The sequence below is a fragment of the Acromyrmex echinatior genome, chromosome 19, assembly GCF_024713525.1.
Source record: "Acromyrmex echinatior isolate Ae372 chromosome 19, ASM2471352v2, whole genome shotgun sequence".
Taxonomy (NCBI): Eukaryota; Metazoa; Arthropoda; class Insecta; order Hymenoptera; family Formicidae; genus Acromyrmex; species Acromyrmex echinatior.
This window is the reverse complement of record NC_141870.1, coordinates 6,526,951-6,549,239: the sequence shown is the minus strand read 5'-3', so window position 1 is coordinate 6,549,239 and position 22,289 is coordinate 6,526,951. Positions and strand designations below refer to the sequence as shown.

The following is a 22,289-nucleotide window of genomic DNA, read 5'->3' as shown; positions in this document are numbered from 1 at the left end:
TCGATTTGCTTCACGATTTTTTCACGCTCGCGCACATCTGCCATTCGTCTCTGGCGAAGTATCGACGACTGATCATGTTATAGTATCACGAATTCGTTAACTTCCTTCCTGTATCTATCCTATTCCTATTCCTTCCTGTATCGTTTGTAAGCGCACTGTCTTTGTCTATTACTAGAAATTCATATTTTGTTGGTAACAGTCACGGCACGACGTGCAAAATTCGTCGTACGACATCGGTATTCACGTGATCGTTGTAAATGTGTTTTAATAAATTGTGATTTCATCTCGAGCATGATCTAAATCCTCGATAAAAATTAGCGATTTGGCGTTCTTGGTTCTTTTTAAAAACAATTCGTTACACGCAAACAAGTTGTCATTACCGGCAACGGACAATCGAAAGTTCTAGAACAATTCAATTGGCGCACGCGAGCGCCGCGCTCCGACGAATACGTCACGCGCTGTCACCAATCCCACGCACGGATTTTCTGTCGCGCATGACTGTTACGTTGAACGTCGTTAGAGAAGAATCCAAAGCGCCAATCACTTTTGTACACCTAATGCCACGTATAATTATACACACACAATAATTACGATTGTGGCATAATTTTATTGGCTTTTTTCCCAAGAAGAAAGCCCAGGCCGAAAGCAATAAATGCTTCGATCTCGCCGTCCTCCTCCTTAGAGTCCTTAGTTCTTAGAGTCTAAAAGTTCTTAGAATTCTTAGAGTCATAATCTCGCTTCGTAAAATCGCCGTGCTAACCGCTTAGTGAAACCGCAATAAAACGAATCTTTCGAGAAGTGTCGAGAAAATCGCCGAGATTTTCCATTACCGCGATTCCAAAATATCATTTAGAAAAGGTGACCGCATTTAATATTCTGTTAATCTAATATTTAATTAATTATATTTTTTTGAATTTGTAACTGTGCATATTAAAGAAAATTCTTTTGTTAAATTACAAAGAAACGGAGTTCTCTTTACTGTCGTGCATCATATCAACCTTATGCCGTTTTCTCACTCGAATCTTTCCGCGCGGTGCGCTCTCGCACATTTTCTGGTCCTTCGAGCCGGATTTGAACTAGCGAGAAAGACAGTTAGACAAACGCCACATCACTCTAAAATTTCACGTCAGTTCTCTCGCTTAGATTCGCTCTCGCACAAATTGATACCATCCTTTGAACAGAATCGCAGTTCGCGTTGTCGCGTATCAGATATTTAGGTATCCTCACGTACGTTTGAGAGAGAAGAAACAATCGATGTTTGCGTGGCGATTGACGAACCCATCAAGAAATATTCTTTTATCATATCCTGCTATAGCATACTACGTCATCAAAGAAAAATAGAATTTGTCCGCACTTTGCTCAGTGGAACGACGTCACTGTTTGAAGAACGTAAAATAGCCGATTTCGTCGATAGATGTAAACCAATTTTTGAGATATCGATACTTTGGCTGTTGCAGCGATTTTGAGTAGATATACGTTCTCGAAATGTACGCCTTTCGGACTCTCGAGTAAACTTATGAGAACGTTGATTTTACCGCAATTTGACGGGTCGCAAATGATCGCGCGTACTCGGCAGCATTTCGCCGTGCTTGTGCTTTTCCGCGCCGCCTCCCATCAATCGCAATTTTGCGTCACCGGTTCGTGACGCGTATCGTCACCGGTTGTCGTACGAACTTTATGCTCGCGGGCTGTGCGCTCTCGAACACTCATTTAAAGGCAAACGAATTCGTGAATCGTGCAGTAGCAAAATATATCTCGCGCTGTACCATCCTTCCAACATTCTGGACTTGAGCGCCGAGCATTGCAGTATATACCAAAGGTCATATTATTATGCGTGTACGGTGACTATATCGATCACGTATGGGACAAGCTTCCGGAACAAGCTTTCGGAGGTTCGAACCTATCGTCGTTGCAACAAGTACTATCAGCCGTGGCAGTGGACGCACATCGACGATCCTACATCTAAGATAAAGGACTGTAGTAAATGTCGACATCGCGGCGATTTGTTGAATCGAGCGATAAACGCGCTTCCTTTCGAATTACATATTCCAGACTGCCAGTTTTACGGTCCGGGCACTCGGTTGATGAAACGATTAGCCAAAGATGACACGTAAATCCGCGGCGTGCCGAGAATACGACATTTTCTCAAAGCATCAATCTTATCGATAGACATGCGGTACTAGCCGATAAAGCGATAGGACGCTATCGCGAAAGATTCGGCTCTGAGCAAGCCAAGACCAAGATCGGCATAGGTATGAAGTCGAAGAAGAAGACGAAGAAAAAGATGATGAAAAAGCGAATATTTCTAATGACGAAACGAGGTGACGCGTTACCATTTCTGCCAATATTAGGTGCGCTTGATCGGCGGAGTGGCCAGCGTGGCAAAAGCGATAAACGACAGCAAAGCCGTGCGACGTCAGGAACGGTGTTACGATATAATATAATCACACGTCCTATCAGACGTACGATCAGAGCTTCTGCAGACAAATGTGTCTGCGGTTTCTACAAATAGTCGATGCGCGTAAATTTAAAAAACTCGACGAGATGCCGTGAAATCTCTATTGGTCGAATGCTTTTTTATGTCGCTTATACTGAGCGGGAAGAGCACTGTTCTCGCGGCGAACTACTTTTCCATCATAGATTTGAGTGACGACGATTACGAGCTTAGTCTGGCAATTTTTGAGACTTATCACACAATCACCAAACGTGAACAAATCGAACAATAAATTTTATTTTGCCAAAGATGCGGAAATTACAATTCTCAATGTGTCATTACGATGTGCGAGACATAAATGAATTTTTGAAACGTGCGATTTTACAAAAACGTCCGCGACGCGACGCGTTTGAAACCGTTGACGTAGTGCGTGATGACAATAGCAACAATAATACCGATGGCGAAGGTGGAGAATATCCGATTTCGCTCCGCGCAAACTACAACATGATGAGATGCGAGATTAGATGTGCGTGCAGAATAAACTTTGGCAAGCTCAATCGATCTTCGATCGCATCGTCAATCTTGAGACTCACACGTACAACCCGTTCAACACGTTCTGGTACAGCGATGAGATAAGAATACCCATACAGCAACAGGATCTGTACACACTGTCGTACGAAAGCTTTCTATATGTCGAGGAAAAACTGATGAAAAACAAAGTGTCCAGGGTGCTAATGTGACATTGGAAAATAATTGCGTCGCATTCATATTCGATTCGATATGAATTCAATGGTGGAAATTGACCGCAACAGAAATGGGCATAACTAGCATTCTCAAAAACTATATAACAGTGTCGTTCAACCTAAGCGTGATTCTGCGGAATACCGACTGGGATGCGCAGACTATTGCGGCCAGATACTCTAATTTCTGTGTACCGCTCTACGTACTGTTGGGATTTTGCGAGGATTACAAATGTGTGGTAATCAACGCTCGTTACGAGTTGACTTACAAACGCGCAACAACAATAATTGTCTGGCGGAAGATCCGGCGGTAGAGCCAACGCTCGAATTATTCAAAGTACAGTGGCGAATGCCATGTTATTGAACGAGATAAATAAGCTGTCACGCTTTGGAGAGCAGATGATATCTGCATGGCTTTTCGCTCATGGGATCTGTACGAGTTCCCGCTTTTAAAGAACACATTCAAGCATTCGTAGGCCATCAAGACGGTTACTCAGCTCGAGAAGCAGCGCTACGTCATTTTCGCTATGCAAACAGGCCGAAAAAATGTCTTATCCGAAAACATAAGTTGCAGTCGATTCGACGACTGCAAATTAATCAATGCGAAATTCTATCTGAACTCGGAACGTTATCCATACGATGACTTGAATCTGGATTTTGATAAAAACAGATGTATGATTCTATATGACTTGTACGCGCGTTTCTGCAAGGGCTACTATGGATATGAGTATCTCGAACCGACCCTCACATTTATGACTTTTCTACGTAAAGGTAAGGCTCGATTCGAGATGCTCATATCCGTTCGTGATCATTGATTGCTTTCGCCAGAACGAATCGGTCAAGAGTGGTACCGTGAACGTGCGATTATACTTTGAATGTAAGAAGAATGTGCCTGCAAATACAAACAGCCTATTGTCTCATCATACACGATCGCGTGGTTCAGAATAATCCGACCAACGTTATGCGCAAAATTATCTAAGTGCATTCTCCAACACGGTATAAAAATCTGCGATACGTCACAATCACAGTCTTCTTCTTCTTCTCGACAACATGTCCGTGCCAACGTTCGTGGATCTGCAAGGGGGGATTCATCATTAACAATTTATCGTGAAGGAAGTGGCGGTGCTGAAACAGGGAACCGTTCTCACCGCATTACATTTTTATGAGTCCCGTGCCATAAAAATTTTTGACAAAATCCGACAGGTCTTGCGCTTCTTGATTGATTGCTTATTACCATAGATTACAATGGGAGGACGGAAGGATCCTGTACAGCGAAACAGTTGATTACGACGATTGTCTTTGAAGATAATGCTATCGTATATGTGAAGGGGTGCAAGAAACGAACGTAGCTGTAAAACTTGCTTCTGGACGATGAGGGAGAACGAATGTACATCGAGATTTTGGATGCAGTTTACGAAGACATGGAATCTTCAACTAACATGAAGTTACTAATATGTGATGGACAACATGTTAAGAATTGCGAATTATAAAATATATTGAAAATATATAACTGGTGGTTGCAAAATAATTTTTCAAATAAAAATACATTAACATATTTATTATGTATTATATTTCTTTTCACTATCGAAGGAAAAAGCTAGATACTGGGAATGCCCTGGGGAAAAAACGTCAAAGTCGCCAACGTGTTCATCATCATCAATATCATCAAAATATAAGCCATAAACTATACATATATATATATAAAATATAAAGTATATATATATATATATATATATGTATACTTTATATTATATATATATATGTGTATATATATAAATATATATATATTTTTATATATATATATATATAACATTGATGCACTCGCGAATAAAAAAAAAACGTAAAAAGTTGTGATAAAACATGTTGCAACACGTTTGCAATTTTTGGAAAGAAGGAAGAGGAGGTTATCCTTTTTCTAGAAGTATTACCATACGTCACAATTTACGCGGATGCAATCAGTCTTACCCGCTTTTACGAACGGTTCAAGAATGTATTTCGTCAAAGAAAGCAGCGCATCGTACGAAGTGAAGAAGGACTGTAGTAACATGTAAGTTTCAACTATACATCAAAAATAAAAAACATGTTTTCAAACATTACGTATGTACACAACATGGAGCATCACGCGGTACGTTTACTTAGCAGACGTTACGATCTACAGGCGACTACAGGTTACAAATTTTTGGAAATTGGAATCAACATTGGTCCACCGAATTATGTGGAAATCGCCTTGGGAAATCATCGTGGACAAGAACTGTCACTGTTTCTCGATCAACGTGGAATGGCCTCTACGAGCAGTGAATATTTACAAGATGCTTCGAAACGAATACAAAGACAATTTTATAAGCGTTAGGTCGCTAACCATCAGAGTTTGTATGCTGAACAATGCTACGCTCGTAAGTCTCGATTCTTCATTCGTACATATGATGATGATTGAAATGACGTATATTTGAGTTTGACGGATGTGTCAATGTAACATTTGAACGATTAGCTAGATTAGTAGATACAATATCAAGTATACGCGATTTTCCAATATCGCGTCCGAGAACGCTACGTGATAGCGATATATTCGACAAGCATTAGCTTGTCGATTGCGAGTTATTAACTTTAGTTTTTAATACATATGAAAAACATTATGTAATATTAGGTGTTGGAATTAATTCGTAGCGTTTTTTAATGAAAGAATGTTATTTATTTCACATGAGCATTAAAAAATACATTAATGAAAGTACTTCCCATCACTTGTAAAACGCTACGAATTAATTCCAACACCTAATAAAATATGAATAAAAATTTTTTCGTTCACATTACTATATATGTATTGTCTTTACTTCTCATCCATTATATCTTATGCCTCGACGCGCTTTCACACTTACAAGGAGATAATATACGAACTGCGAAATACGAATTAGAATGTAACCTATACCATTCGAAAGGCGGAGTCGAGAGTGTAAAAAGTGTAAAGGTTTGGATACATGGGCCCTCATTTAAGAGAAATTTGCATGTGAAGTTGACCTGCTGCGTGGTAAGTGAATAAGTAAGGGTAAAGCAAGAAGTGCGGTGGCCGAGAGACCTAAAGCGCGCGTACTACTTTTACATCTGATGAAGAGAGTTTGAGACCATGCAGTATCAAATTTTTTTTATTTCATTAAAAAACGTCATTTTATATATTTATTTACATTTATTTATTTAGAAAATTCGGACATTGCCGTACAATACTGTAAATTAAAATTTATAGTAAATAAATAAGTTTCTATTCTTAGTTATTTCTCCTCGTATTATTATATATATCACGGAATACGCATGAAAATATTAAAAATTACTATATGTGTATTGTTCTAGAAAAATTTCAAAAAGAACTAGCAAAGTTATGTACTGCCATGATTTCTGCGCATATCGACCCAAATGTGCTAGCTTATGCTCTCATAAAGAAACATCACACTGGGATACATTGCTCACGTTCATAGAGAAGCCGTGACATGACGATATTAAGAGGCGCGTGAGATATGAGTGCGACGGAATGATCATAGGATGCCGCTCGTCCGGAGAGAGAAGCACTGCGTGTTTCAGGCGACCTCCGACTCTCAGCACTCCGTGTTCGTGTATGAAGGGATTCAAGGCCCGTAACTGGCTGCGAGATGGCATCGGGCGCTGATCTTTTGTGGCAATGATCTCGTGCACATAGTGCAGTGCCTGGACTGCTCGGATCCAAGCTGCCTCCTGCTCGTCCAAGTGCGACGTCAACATCGACTCCGGACTTCCTTCCGTCGTTGGCATCTCTCTTAAGTGCAGCCAACGTAGACATCACGCTGTGACCCTCAGGAGCCGGTGAAGTGAAGAGAATCGAAGGAGGAGCTCTGGTTCCGTAACAACTTTTGACGTGACAGTGCGAGAGTGGACATATTACTCGAACAGTTCCTCCAGTGAAACTTCAGGTTGTTCGCTGGGCTAGGTGGAGTTGAGCAGCCAGACCACCAGAGTGGATGGTCAATGAGCTCCCCGAGGCGCAGTCGGCCGGGTTGTCCTTTCCAGGAACATAACGCCTTCCGGAAGCGCCTCCTATCATGAACACGCGGTTAGCCACATAAGTCTTCCATCGAGAGGCGTGGCCCTGAATCTAGTATAGAGTGACTGGAGTCAGACCAGAGAGTGACTGGAGCTGTGGACAGGCTTACAATAGTGCGTGTGTGTGCAACTAATTTTGTTAGTATGGCGGCGGAACACAATTCCAATTGCGGCAAGGACACTGGCTTAATCAGAGAGACCTTGCTTTTTGCCGCTAGCAAGAGAATGTTGATACTGTTAGCGCAGATGACACGGCTACAGGTACACCACGGCTGCGTACCTTCGTTTGAACGCATCGGCGAAGCTCTACTCTTGCGACCTCGGCATCCGTATTTAACCAGCAGTTGATTCGAAGATGTTCAAGCTTTGGAAGTTCCTCTAGGAATTGACTCCACTGGCAGGCGTCTGCTTGAGGGAGCGTCCCAGTCCAGCCTTTGCAATCACGCTGACTGAAGCAGGATTTTGGCGCGGATCACCACCGGTGTCAGTCATCCGAGCGGATCAAATGAACGTGCGGTCTCCGATAGAACTTCCCTTTTGATGAATTTTGCAACAGTGCTTCGAATTGAGAATGTGAAGGTGTCGTCGACCGGGTGTCACTGCAAGCCTAGTGTTGCGTAACTGTCGTGTTCCCACGACTGCGAATCCGTGAGACAGTGATCCGCAGGAATACCGAAGAGAATTTTAGGATGGTTGGCGGTCCATTTTTTCAACGGGAACTCGCTCACTATACACAGCTGATGGAACTCGATTTGAATCGCGATTACCTTGCCTTTAGTATACGCTTCGGTCACGATGTCGTCGACGTAGCAGTCTTAGTATGGCGGAATCTTGCGAAAATCTTGTTGGCGAGCTGATAAAGTGTGCGGATGGCGAGAAATGGCACGCACGATAGACCGTATGTCACGATATTTAATCGATACTCGAGAACTGGATCGCTAACCGAGTAACGTCGAGAATTCGTTAGTAACCTCTATCCTCAAGCGACATAAGAATTTGACGGTACATTTTTTCAATGTCCGTTACGAGTGCGTATCGGTGTCATCGCCACAGGTCAATACATCAGCAAGCGACGGCAAGTTAACGCCGATTAACAGCTGAGTATTCAGTGACTTACCGAACCTTGTACTACTCTGATACTCGTTGAATACCATCCTGAGTTTGGTCGACGCGCTCGATTCTCAGAACACTCCGTGGTGAGGTAAGTAGCATCTTGCTTGTGATTCCGATGACCTTGACACTAATTCCATGTGATTCAATTCTTCTACTCTTTTAGGAAGGCGTGATACAGATGTCCGAACCGAACGTCACGTTCGCACCATCACTCCGTGGTGAGCAGTCGCTCGGCTGTTGACGGCAAATGGTAATCGCATAATGTACTTTCCTATAGCTGTGCGGCTGTGATTTCGAGCAAAAATCTCCTCACATTGTTGCTCGTCTGACGTGATGGACACTGAAGCGGAAGATTCCTTTTTTTGCTCCCAAAAACATTACACGAGCGTGGTCAGCTCGTGGTTCGCGGTGCACTGAAAGGAGCGGTGTGGAGTCACTGAGAGATTCTCGCCGCTGCCTCCCGAGAAAATCCATCTGAGTAGAGTGCACTGAGTGACGGGAATATGAGGATCGCCTTTTCGAAGGCCCTCTTGTAATATGATGGAGCACACTTCCGCGCCGAGTATGGAATCGGCAGCCGTGAGGATCAGTCAGTTAGAGGCCTTCAATGTATTCATGTGAGGCCATGTAAGCTTGCATTTCATAAGTACGCCTTGATACAGCAAAAGACGTGGCAGGATGAAAGCGATAACGGTAACTCGAATTCCATTGATCCTGGATGTGAGGCTGAAAGACACTTTTCCGCGAAGGAAACCGAAGGTAAGTCGCCAATTCCAAAGATTGAGAAGATTGCCGCGCCGGATCGTAAGCAGCAGACGTAAGCACTGGACTAGCGCTTCGGAGATCAAAGAAACTTCCGATCCTTGATCGATTAAGGCTCTAACCGGATGTGAATTCCCGTGGCGGTTAGCGACAATAATTCTCGCGGTAGCAAGCAGAATGGCCTTGCAATCTTCGTCTCGGTGTACAGCGGTCAGCGCACTTACGTCGGCGGACTTCGGAGTGACGTACGTGAAGAAACGAGTGATGTTTCGCCTTGCACGTAAAACACATTTTCATTGACTGGCATTTCGCGATCGTATGCGAACCGATTGTAACACAACCGATATTTCCGCGACTTTCGTTCGGATGCGGATTTCGCCTTGAACTGTTCGCACATCATGACGTTGTGCCTAACCTTACACAGAACACAGCCGTCGATTGCATTTAGCGACATGCGATTCGTGGATCTCCGAAGACTTTGGTAGTCTTTGATTTTGTGGCCTTGAGAGTCAGAGTTCGCTTGATGATGAAGTCCATCAGGGCATCGTGATCTGGCAAGTTCGTGGAATCGCTCGTGTAAGATTCCCACTCGAGACAAGTCTTCGGATCGAAGAGCTCGATGAGGAAGATTGAAAAAATCGAAGCCATGCGAATTGGTCTTCCTATGCTTTCTTGGCCGTTCACGGTGTGAGAATATGTGACTCAATTGATAAGTCAGATTCTCTAGACAATTCCACGCTTGTTGTGTGATGTGATATAAGAAATAATGATCGAGACTTCTCTTATAACTGATAATTAATAATTTTTATTACACGAGCACAAATTAATATGACCGTACAGGATGAACGCCTTAATCGATCTGTTGTTATTAATTTTCATTTTTTTAGACGGTGCTAGGCAACTCGCTACCTACAAAATCCTTAAGCTTTCTACACTCGTTACGCTAGTGAGCTATTAAGAATCCCCCACATACTCCCTCCCGAGTGACAACGAATCTGAACCTTATGCTTATTACTAGGTTAACATAATATCGCTTAGTCATTTATAATGCCGGCACTTAGATCTACCATATAAAACATATACAACGTATCATACAAAATATCTTATAAGTGTCTGTCTAAAGTTAATTACATTTTGTCGTTGGGAAGATTTATTAAAATTATATAGCGAAGGTAACCCTCCTTTTTGAGCGCGCATACGTTCTCAAAGTTGGTCACTCGTTGCTGAACGAATTGGCTGCTTGTCTTGCTTCTGGAATCGCACTACACAAGTCATCGCGCATGCCATACGCTGGCTTCAAATTCTCGACTGATACACTGCGCTGTGCACCATTAACTTCAATGTCGAATACTCGATCCGACACACGATTTACAATTTTATGAGGGCCGATGTAGGGACGCTCTAACGCTCTCTTGGTACCGTCCATCCGTAGAAATACATGGGAACATGAATATAAATCTTTAAATACGAATGCGCGTTTCTTGTGCTTATGTTCTATCGAGATTGATTTAACTTTGCGCATATGCTCGCGGAATTCCTCAATGAAAATTTGCGGACTAGGAGTGAAGTCGTCCGGCAGTACAAATTCTCCGGGGACGCGCAGCGTCATTCCATAAACAAATTCAGCAGGCAATGCGCCGATGTCAAGGCGGACATTAGTACGCAGACCTAATAGTACGGTCGAAAGTACTCGTAACCAACCTTCATTAGCATGACACATAATAGCAGCTTTTAAGCTTCTATGCCACCGCTCGATCATACCCTTCGAGGAGGAGGGGGGGTGATACAAATTCGTTGACAGCCGATCAGCTGAAGAAGTGCAGTAAAAAGTTGCGCTTCGAACTGACTACCTTGATCAGTAGTTATCGTTTTGAGTGCTCCAAAATTTACTACCCAATTATCGTAAAACGCGCGTGCCACTGTAATGGCTTCAATGTCTTTCAGAGGTATTGCTACTAATCAACGCGAAAATCTATCAATCATCGTCACACAATATCTGTATCCGTCTGACTCAGGCAAGGGACCTATTAGATCCATGTGAACATGCTCGAAACGCTCGTCGAGTGCGACAAATTTTTCAGGATGTAATTGAATGTGTCGGGTTATTTTTGACTGCTGACAATCAAGACAATTTTTGCACCACTTTGCGATATCGCGATGCATGTTAGGCCACACATACCGTTGACGGATTACTCGATCAGTGACTTTAGAGCCCGGATGAGCTGCGTCATGGAACAAGTCAAAGACGCAATCTCGTAAAGATGCCGATATATAGGGGCGGATTGCCTCGCCGGTCATTTCGCAGTAAAGTGTAGTATGCGTCGGCCTCCATTGAATTCGCTTCATAGTAAGCGGAAATTCAGGATATTCGCGAATGGACCGTAGCTCCTCGTCTTGTTCTTATTGCTGTGCAAGCTCATTTAGTTCGATCTCGGCAGGTAAACGAATGGCTTCGATGCAGGAAAGGGAATTCGCCACAATATTATCATTGCCCGATAGGTATTCGATACGCGTAGTGAACTGCGAGATGAACGAAAGTTGTTTCTGTTGCCGAGGTGATGCCTTTTCGGAACATTGCATGAACGCGGATGAGAGGCTTGTGATCGGTCACAATCTTGAAATTTCGCCCTTCGAAGAAATAACGAAAATATTTGATTGCCTCGGCGATCGCCTAAACTCCCGATCGTACGCGTTGTAGTTCTGTTGCGCCGAATTTAATTTGCGCGAAAAGAATGCGAGCGGTTTCCACGAGTCGTCCAGACATTGTTCGAGGGCGGCCCCGATGGCGAAATCTGACGCGTCACAAACGAGGCGCGTCTCGGCTACGTCGGAGGGGTGAAAGAGTATAGTTGCGTTGACTCTCCTTGCACTTATTAAACGCTTCCTCAGCCACCGGCGTATAATTGGCCGTTTATCGTTTTTGCGTGAATCACGAAGGTACTCATTTAATGGTGCCTGAACGATAGCTGCATTATGCAGTAATTTACGATAAAAGTTGACAAGTTCAAGAAAACGACGCAATTCGACTATAGTGTTAGGCCTTGGAAACTCGCGAATAGCCTGAATCTTATCGAGTGTTGGTTTACAACCTTCGCTTAATCGTAAAGCCGTGGAATTCTAATTCTTGCTTGCCGAACTCGCATTTATCTACATTGAGTCGTAAATAAAATTTTTTAAATCGCTGTAACACTATGCGTAAGTGAGCTTCGTGCTCTTCAAGAGACATCGACTATGAGTATGTCGTCGATGAATGCAAACACAAATTTCAGGTCGCCTAGAGCGCGAAAGATTTGACGCTGAAATGTTTGACTCGCGTTTCTAAGACCGTATGTCATGAATTTATATTCGAACAGCCCGAAGGGCGTAACGACAGCCGTTTTCGGAATATCTTTTGGCGCCATTGGAATTTGGTTATATGCCTGATACAGATCTAGCTTAGAGAAAATGACTTTCCCACGCAAGTTGGAGGAGCAATCGTGCAAATGTGGTACGGGAAATTTATCCCGCACGATAATTGCGTTAAGACAACGGTAATTGCCGCAGATCCTCCATGATCCGTTTTTTTTCAGTACCATGAATGGGACTTGTCCATAATTACTGGACGGACGGCATATACCGGCTTTGACTAGCCGTTGAAATTCAGCCTTTGCTGCTTTTAATTTTACTGGACTTAACCGTCTAGGGCGCTCGGCTACTGGCGGGCCCGTGATAATGATATGATGACGAACATCGCTACTGCAATTCGGAGTTGCCTGTTCTAAACCGGTGACCTCCGGAAATTCAGATAAGATGCTTGCGAATTTCGTACTGGGTTTGACCGTGCTAATGGCAAGCTGTGGTACCGATTTGACAATGTCCGATACGTACACATTATTTTGTGAATCGATGAGTCTACGACCTTTAAGGTCCGAAAGGAGACCGTAATGTGCAATCAGGTCGGCCCCAATAATCGGGTACGGAACTGATGCTACGCAGAAATTCCATGTGACGTATCCCTAAATGTAGCGTTCGGAAAGACGTATCTATATGCGTATTGTTTGCGCGTAAAGTTTGAAATTGGTCGGAGTTTTGTTCTTCGCGTAAGTGTTGGGAAGCAGCGAAATTTCCGCCCCCGTATCTACAAGGAATAGCTCTCCGGTGACTCGATCGCGGATGTGAAGACGGATAAAAGAATTGACGTCCGCCATACCTGTCTCCTTGGTGGCAGACGATTCTATTCCCCCGCCTTTCCGTCCGTTAAAGCTTTGGCCAAGGGCACGGGAATTTTTCAGTTCCCTTACAGACTCGCGCTTGTTCCCCGAAAGTACGATGCGGCCAGCTAGTTCCAAAAGCAGACACGAGAGCTTCTGCTTTTGGAACGCTTACGATTTTTATTTGCATTGTCTCTCATCTGAGATCTGCTGCATCGCTTGGCCTCAGGCATGAGGATGGCAATATCAGCGGCCAGACGATCGATCCTAGCTTTTAAGTCGGACGGCTTAGACTCTGACGACGATGCGGCACACTGCGCAGAACGGTCTCAACTATTTTATCCGCCATTTTGGCTAGCTTGTCCAGATCCGTGCTTTCGGTAGTCGCAAGAATGCTTCTAATATGCGGTGATAAGTGTTCAAAGAACACAGTTTTTATTACGGCGTCGTCACATCGTTTGTCAGAGTTCAAGTTACGAAGTCGATTAAGAATCTGCGACGGTTTCCCTGACGTTAGTACTTGGCCTTTTTTAATTGTCGCAGTTAACTTTCTACTGACGCTGAAAAATTTTCAATAATACGCTGTTTTAATTTGGTGTATGGTTCGCTCTCATCGGGCTCCGCGATGAGATCTCTGCAGCACGCGATGGCTTCGGCGTCCAGAGACATTATCACGTGATGCGCCTTAGTTTTTTGCTTTGTGATTCGAGCAGCCTCGAACGTGGCCTCGACTTGAATGAACCATATCACCGGATCTTTAATTAAGAACGGCGGAATTTTCGGAACCCTATATGAATCCACACGCGCGACATTGCCGACCACTTTGTCCTGCATCTGCCGAAGCATCGCCTGCAGCTGCATTATTTGCTCCTGCAATTCCTCGTTGGTGGGTGGAGCCATGACTATGCGTCTAGCGTGACGAAGCTCGCGAACAATCAATACTTCCTAACGGCTTTAAATATTAACCGCTTACGCGCGCGCTATATAAAACTTTGATCGCTGAATACTGACTGTCAATAATTGAGAAATTGTTAATTGACGTTCGTGCAATGACCTCGTGAAGAAAAGCGCGGAGGGTCTACTTTCCTGTTTTGCCGGATTACGCGCGCTTAAAAACTAACGCACTGCGCACACAACTTGCCCGACTACAATGGTGGCGAAGTCGTTCTTCACAAGTCACAATGGCGGCGATATCGTCCTTCACAGGTCACAATGGCGGCGACAGCGATGGCGTCCTGAACGCCGACTCCTGGGCTGGCACGTGCGATTCCCACGGCGGCAGGACGCTGTGCGCCTATCGTTGGATATGTCCCTGTGCTTCCGACAGCGAGAATTTTCCGCCGGCCCCGGCCTCAGCGATGGGGCCTTGTGACCGATCACGATATCGGTGATGGGCCTCCTGCTGCTTACAATGTCAGCGATGGGCCTGCTGCTGCTTACGACGTCGGCGATGGGCCTCCTTGTCGGCCACGGCGTCAGCGACAAGCTTCCTTGTCGGCTACGATGTCGGCGACGAGCTTCCTTATCGGCTACGACATCGGCAATGTGCACTTCTGCTCAGTTCGAAACCAAGTTCGTTTCGATGTTGCACGAACGACAGTTATCGGTCAATCGCTTCTTCCTCTCGATCACGTCGGCCTTTCGAATCACATCGGCCTTTCGTATCACGTCGGCCTTTCGTATCACGTCGGTCTTTTGTATCACGGGGTCACCAATGTGGGAATATGTGACTCAATTGATAAGTCAGATTCTCTAGACAAGCCCACGCTTGTCGTGTGATGTGATATAAGAAATAATGATCGAAACTTCTCTTGTAACTGATAATTAATAATTTTTATCACGAGCACAAATTAATATGACCGTACAATATAATCGATCTGTTATAAATTTTCATTTTTTTAGACACTGCTAGGCAACTCGCTACCTACAAAATCCTTAACCTTTCTACACTCGTTGCACTAGTGAGGTATTAAGAATCCCTCACAACGGCACTGATGACGGCGGCATTGTAAATGCGGCTAAGCTTCTCAATGATATCGCTTTACATCTTTTGCACTGCAGTAAACGTGCAAAAATTGGAGCGCAACAACTCCTTTTGTTTTCGTAGTGCTTGCACAACAGCGCCCACGAGAATAATTATCTTCGATTACGGCTAATGAACGTATCAATGTTTCAGCGGATCCCTCTAGACAATGCTTCAAGTGGTGGAATTTCTCTACATTAGAGATGGACAGATTATTACCGATGATATTGGACAAGAATATGTCTCGAAATGATGACCAGTCTTCAAACGCGCCCGAAAATGGTCGGATTTTCAGACGTGGCAGCGCTGATTTGGTGAAGAAATCATTTCTAGATTCATTCGGAGGAGCGGGATTTGATTGCTCAGCTTTGAACTTTGTCATGTAGTCGTTCAACAGGCTATACTGCTGCATGTAGATGATTTCAGCGGAATCAGCAAATTGAGACGTACTGTACTCATTTTCTTCGAAGGCTTCCTTATAATGTGCTCGTATGAACTTATGCTGTCTTTCAAACTTGGACCAACAAACTTCTCGATCAACACAGTTGATCGAGAAGCGCTAAGCGGGTTTCGACGACGTGGAGAGTGATGTTGGCTGTTTGAGATCGGTAATTCGAAAGAAAAGCAAGAATTCTTTCAGTCGATCGACATTAATGGTCATTGAACGCACACATAAATTGAGCTCGTGATTTCATCTCGAGCATGATCTTAATCCTCGTTAAAATCATCGATTTGGCGTTCTTTGTTCTTTTTTTAAAACAATTCGTTACACGCAAACAAGTTGTCGTTACCGGCAACGGACAATCAAAGGTTCTAGAACAATTCAATTCGCGCACGCGAGCGCCGCGCTCCGACGAATACGTCACGCGCTGTCACCAATCCCACGCACGGATTTTCTGTCGCGCATGACTGTTACGTTGAACGTCGTTAGAGAAGAATCCAAAGCGCCAATCAATTTTGTACACCTAATGCCACGTAATAATTACGATTGTGGCAAAACTTTATTGGATTTTTTCCAAGAAGAAAGCCCAGGCCGAAAGCAATAAATGCTTCGATCTCGCCGGCCTCCTTCTTAGAGTCCTTACTTCTAAAAGTTCTTAAAGTTCTTAGAGTCATAATCTCGCTTCGTAAAATCGCCGTGCTAACCGCTTAGTGAAATCGCGATAAAACGAATCTTTCGAGAAGTGCCGAAAAAATCGCCGACATTTTCCATTACCGCGATTCCAAAATATCATTCGGAAAAGGTGACCGCATTTAATATTCTGTTAATCTAATATTTAATTAATTATATTTTTTGACTTTGTAACTGAACATATTAAAGAAAATTCTTTTGTTAAATTACAAAGAAACGGAGTTCTCTTTACTGTCGTGCATCATATCAACCTTGTGCCGTTTTCTCACTCGAATCTTTCCGCGCGGTGCGCTCTCGCACATTTTCTGGTCCTTCGAGCCGGATTTGAAATAGCGAGAAAGACAGTTAGACAAACGCCGCATCACTCTAAAATTTCACGTCATCGCTCTCGCTTTGATTCGCTCTCGCACATTTTTTGGTCCTTCGAGCCGGATTCTCGCCGGCATCCGCAGTGTCGAGTGCATCGCGTCCAGTGCGTGCATTATCAAGAAAATCAGAGAAAGAAGAACTCGCAAGTGAAATCATGAGTGACGAAATAGACGACTTGCTGAGCGCCCAGAGTGACCTCCATGGTCGCATGGCCAGGTCAATAACCAATTTGAAGAAATTGGGGACGGTCAACATCACCCTCCACAATGTCGAAACCTGCTTGGCGCTTCTCGACCAGATGTGGACGAAATTCGCAATATGATCTTATTCGAGTACATTACAAGGGCGCCTTCGATCAGAGTGAGTACAACACGTCTCAATTTGCCGATTCCGCCGAAAACACGTACGTGCAGTAGCGCGGCCTGCTGAACGATTACCGGGTGAAACTCATAGCGAAGGAACTGAGTTCATCTTCCAAAACAGAAGGTGATGTGTCTTTCGGAAAACCGTCGCTGCCTCGCCTCAAGATTAGTTCTTTCTCTGGCGCGTTCGAAGACTGGCCTACATTCCGAGACCTCTTCCAATCCACTGTCGGAAACAATTCATCAATCTCAGCAATCGAGAAATTTCATTACCTGAAAACTTGTGTAGAGAGTCCTGCTAAGGAACTGATTCAACCGTTAGCAATGACCGAAGGCAACTATCCACGCGCATGGGAGCTGCTGAGCGAGCAGTACGAAAATAAGAGAGAGTTATCACGCTCCAATTTCTCCAAGTTTACTGCCGTGGCTAAGATGAAGAACGAAACTGAGGAGGAGCTCAACCGCGTCTTCAACGCCTTGACCAGGGTAGTCAACGACCAGGAGAGCATTGATAGGCCTATCGACTCTCATGGCTTCGATCTACTAAATCATCTTGTCGTCGAGCTCTTCGATCCAAGAACTCGCCTGGAGCGGGAGTCACTCTCAAGCGCCTCGAGCGACATGCCCACTCTTAAAGAGCTAATGAACTTCATAAACCAAAGGGCACGTACTCTCAAAGCCGCCAAACCAAAATCGCTCAAGGTCTCCAACAACCCAGCGCGATCTGCCAAGTCACATCACGTCAAGAAACACACCGAGTCTTCTCAATGCGTCCTATGCAAGGGTAAGCATCACGTGATGGTGTGTGAAGAATTCAAGAAAAAATCCGCGGTCGACCGCAAGGCCGTCGCCGAAACTCACAAGCTGTGCTTCAACTGCCTCGGCGCTCATACATTCGCGAAGTGCCAGTCGACGAGGACGTGTGCTACGTGCAAGTCTCGTCACCACTCAATGTTACACGACGCTTCACCGAAACCTCAAGAGGTCAGCTCACTGTCGGCGGTGCGCCGCGACAACGACCACAAGGCTACCTTGCTCGCAACTGCGCGAGTTTCCGTCGCTGATCGTCACGGCAATCGGCATACCACACGCGTGCTCATCGACCAAGGTTCGGAAATTTCTTTGATTTCCGAGGCTCTAGTCCAGCGCCTACGCCTGCTACGCTCTCGATCCGCAATCGAAGTCATCAGCATCAGCGGCAAAAGCTCCGGGCTCAGCAGGGGAAGGGTAACGCTCAAGGTGACCTGGTTAACAACAGGAACCGACTTCACCGTCGGAGCCTTTATTCTGCCACGTCTTTCGCTTTACCAAGACCCTCAAGCAAGGATCAGAATGGAGTGGCCACACCTAAAGGGGCTCCAATTGGCTGATCCAGACTACGCAGCAAACGACCCTATTGAGCTATTTTTTGGAGCGGAAGTATGCTCAATCATTCTCCAGGATGTCCGCAAGGGAGGCCCCCAAGCGCCTATCGCTCAAAAGACACTGCTCGGCTGGATCTTATCGGGAGGTTGCGACCAAGTAACCAACTCAGCACAGCGCCACTCGCTTCAGTGCACCGTAGATCATGAGCTAGCCGACCTTGTGCACCGCTTCTGGGAGCAGGAACGAGAAGTGCCTGCTCCCGTCGCACTCACGCCAAAAGAGCAGCAATGCGAAGACATCTTCGCGCTGCAGCACCAACCCACTGCCGAAGGACGGTACGTAGTGCGACTACCTTTTGCATTTCCGCCGACGACGCTGGCTGAGATGCGAAGATCTGCTCAGCGACTCTTAGTCGCCATGGAGCGACGCTGTGAAAGAGACGCACGATTCGGCGATCTCTATCGAGGCTTCCTGAAGGACTACGAGGACCAAGGTCACATGGAATTGGCGCCAGAACCTCCGAATTCCAGCGAAGATCGGTGCTACCTTCCGCATCACGGCGTCCTTCGTGAATCCAGCACCACGACGAAGCTGAGGGTCGTCTTCAACGGATCGCAGCGTACAAGGTGAGTCACTTAATACTCATCTGCTAGTGGGGGCTAACCTGCTGCCACCCCTCGCGAACGTACTTCTGCGGTGGCGGTGGCATCGGTACGGGCTGGTGGCTGACATTGAGAAAATGTATCGGCAGATTCTTGTGCATCCCGACGATCATAGGCATCAATGCATCCTGTGGCGACACAGCACTGATGAGCCTATACGCGAGTTCACGTTGAAAACAGTTACTTACGGTCTCGCTTGCGCGCCGTTTCTCGCCATTCGCACGCTGCGTCAACTCGCCGATGACGACGGACCGCGTTTCCCTCGAGGCGCGAATGCTTTACGACACGACTGCTACGTCGACGATGTCGTAACCGAAGTGCATTATAAAGACGACGCTATCGCGCTCCAAGTTGAGCTCCGCAACCTCTGCATGGCGGGCGGGTTCCCTCTCCGAAAGTGGGCCGCCAACTGCCAGGAGCTGCTTCGCGACATTCCATCTGAGTATTGTCTCACCAGAGACTCGCGGTCGTGGGAACTAGAGAACCACTCAACGCTGGGGTTGCGCTGGTATCCAACCAGGGACGAATTCGCCTTCTCTGTTCCTCCTCGCACAGTCGTCACGTTCACCAAGAGAAGCCTGCTGTCGGAGACCGCTCGACTCTTCGACCCGCTCGGATGGCTGGCTCCAGTGACCATTCAAGCAAAAATTCTTATACAGTCAGCCTGGCTGCAGCAGCTAGAGTAGGACACATCATTGCCGTCAACCATCGCTGGAAAGTGGAAGCGGCTCTGGGAAGAACTTCCACTGCTTAAGAAGCTCAGAGTCGGCCGCTGGCTCGGCACCGGCGACACGAGCTCTCAACTCGAACTGCACGGCTTCGCATACGCGTCCGAAAGAGGTTACGCCGCCATGGTGTACCTCCGCATCACCGTAAAAAACCAAACAAAGACTCTATTACTGACAGCCAAAAGCAAGGTCGCGCCGATCAAACTCGTTTCTCTCCCGCGACTCGAACTCTGCACCGCCGCCTTGCTTTCAAGCGTACTCGTGCACACGCGCTCTGTGCTAAACCTAGCGACAACGCCAGTAATCCTGTGGTCAGACTCCAAGGTCACGATCCATTGGATTCGAGGTCACGCCTCGCGCTGGAAAGCTTACGTGGCCAACAGAGTGTCACGAATCGAGCAGCAGCTCCCAGAAGCTCAATGGCGTCACGTCCCGGGCAAGGACAACCCGGCCGACTGTGCCTCCCGGGGATTAACACCACGCAAGCTCCTCAGCCATTCCTTGTGGTGGACGGGTCCCGCCTGGTTGTGCGGGAATCCGACGCAATGGCCACGCGTCAACCTGGAGCCCATCAACATCAAGAACATACCAGAGCGGCGGGCCGCAGCACTCGCGACAGTCATCGGGAGCAGCCGCGAGCCGGAGGAGCTCCGCAGATTCTCGTCGCTTCATCGGCTGCTCAGAGTGACTTCCTGGTGCTTGCGTTGGCGTCACCGCGGTCGCTCGGTCGGTTCTGTGAACGCTCAGCACAACGGGTCGGCGCTTCTCCCGGCCGAACTCGACGCGGCGCTCCTCCAGTGGATACGCATAGTGCAGTCACGGCATTATCAAGAGGAGAGAACAGCTCTCGAAGACAAACGCGACCTTGCCAGATCCAGCCATCTGCGAACCCTCAGCCCGTACATGGACGAACACGGAGTTCTGCGAGTTGGAGGGCGCCTCAAGCACGCCGCGCTGTCGTTCCACGAGGGACATCCGATCATCGTGCCTCCAAGGTCATGGCTCACTCGCCTGCTGGTGGAAGCCTACTATCGCCGTACTCTCCACGGAGGAGTCCAGATGACCCTGGGATTGCCTCGCCTCCGGTTCTGGATTCCACAAGATCGAGCGGTGGTCAAGCGATGGCTGCAGCAATGCATGACGTGCACTCGATGGAGGGCTGCCACTCCGCAACCGAAAATGGGGAACCTTCCTCCAGGGAAAGTGACACCGGCACGACCATTTCTTCACGTGGGCATCGACTACGCCGGGCCTGTCTTCATCAGGACGAGCAAAGGGCGTGAGCACAGCGCTCACAAAGCGTTCATCGGGGCACCACTGCTAGTCATTCCCGAGCCTTCCTTGTCGGACGAGAAGGAGAATTTGCTTTCCAGGTGGCAACTTATTCAGCGAATGCGAGACCACTTCTGGCAGAGATGGTCACGCGAATACTTACACACTCTGGCTACCAGACCGAAATGGACCAAGGACGCTTTGCCACCACGCATTGGATCGCTATGCATTCTTCGGTCCGAGCTCTCACCGCCAAATAAGTGGCCTCTGGCGAGGATCACGCAGCTACATCCTGGAGACGACGGCGTAGTGCGAGTGGTCACAGTCAAAACCGCCTCATCCGAATTAATTCGTACTCTAGTCAAATTAGTTCTATTGCCGGAAGATGCTACCGCATTTATCTCGCACGCGAATGCATCAAACTAAAAGGAGAGCTTGAATTGATTGCGTGTACTTTCGTGAATCATTTCTTCAATGTGATTTATCCGATAACTCTCGTTTACGGCTCAAGTTCTTCCACGAATTCATTGTATTGTATCGCTTGTTTTATTTACGCGTTTACTGTTTTTTTTGTAATCTCTATGCGTAACCTTATACATATATCGTCACGGAGATGACGAGGCGGAAATGTTTGAGATCGGTAATTCGAAAAAAAAGGTAAGAATTCTTTCGGTCGACCGACAGTAATTGTTATTGAACGCACGCACAAGGCGAGCTCATGATTTCATCTCGAGCCTGACATTAAGCCTCGTCAAAGTCAGGGATTCATTGTTCTTTAGTCTTTTCATAACAATTCGGTTCACGCAAACAGGCACCGGCAACGGACCATCGAAAGTTCTAGAACAATTCAATTCGCGCACGCGAGCGCCGCGCTCCGACGAATACGTCACGCGCTGTCACCAATCCCGCGTACGGATTTTCTGTCGCGCATGACTGTTACGTTGAACGTCGTTGGAAAAGAATCGAAAGCGCCAATCAATTTTGTACAACCAATGCCACGTGATAATTACGATTGTGGCAAAATTTAATTGGATTTCTTCCAAGAACAAAGCCCAGACCGAAAGCAATAAATGAT

At 46.2% G+C, this 22,289-nt stretch overlaps 3 protein-coding genes across 3 annotated transcripts; 2 read left to right on the top strand and 1 right to left on the bottom strand.

Moving 5' to 3' along the window:
* Window positions 1–10,324: 10,324 nt before the first annotated feature.
* Window positions 10,325–10,870, bottom strand: LOC147906668 (uncharacterized). Its single transcript, XM_087416222.1, has one exon. The coding sequence runs from the start codon at window positions 10,868–10,870 to the stop codon at window positions 10,325–10,327; it is 546 nt and encodes a 181-aa protein (XP_087272348.1).
* A 6,221-nt stretch (window positions 10,871–17,091) lies between these two features.
* LOC147906667 (uncharacterized) lies at window positions 17,092–19,900 on the top strand. Its single transcript, XM_087416221.1, has 3 exons — window positions 17,092–17,185; window positions 17,309–19,178; window positions 19,330–19,900. Exons 1-3 carry the CDS (start codon window positions 17,092–17,094, stop codon window positions 19,898–19,900), a joined length of 2,535 nt encoding a protein of 844 aa, XP_087272347.1.
* Window positions 19,901–20,065: 165 nt separating this feature from the next.
* Window positions 20,066–21,640, top strand: LOC147906666 (uncharacterized). Its single transcript, XM_087416220.1, has one exon. It carries the CDS (start codon window positions 20,066–20,068, stop codon window positions 21,638–21,640), a length of 1,575 nt encoding a protein of 524 aa, XP_087272346.1.
* The last annotated feature ends 649 nt before the right edge of the window (window positions 21,641–22,289 follow it).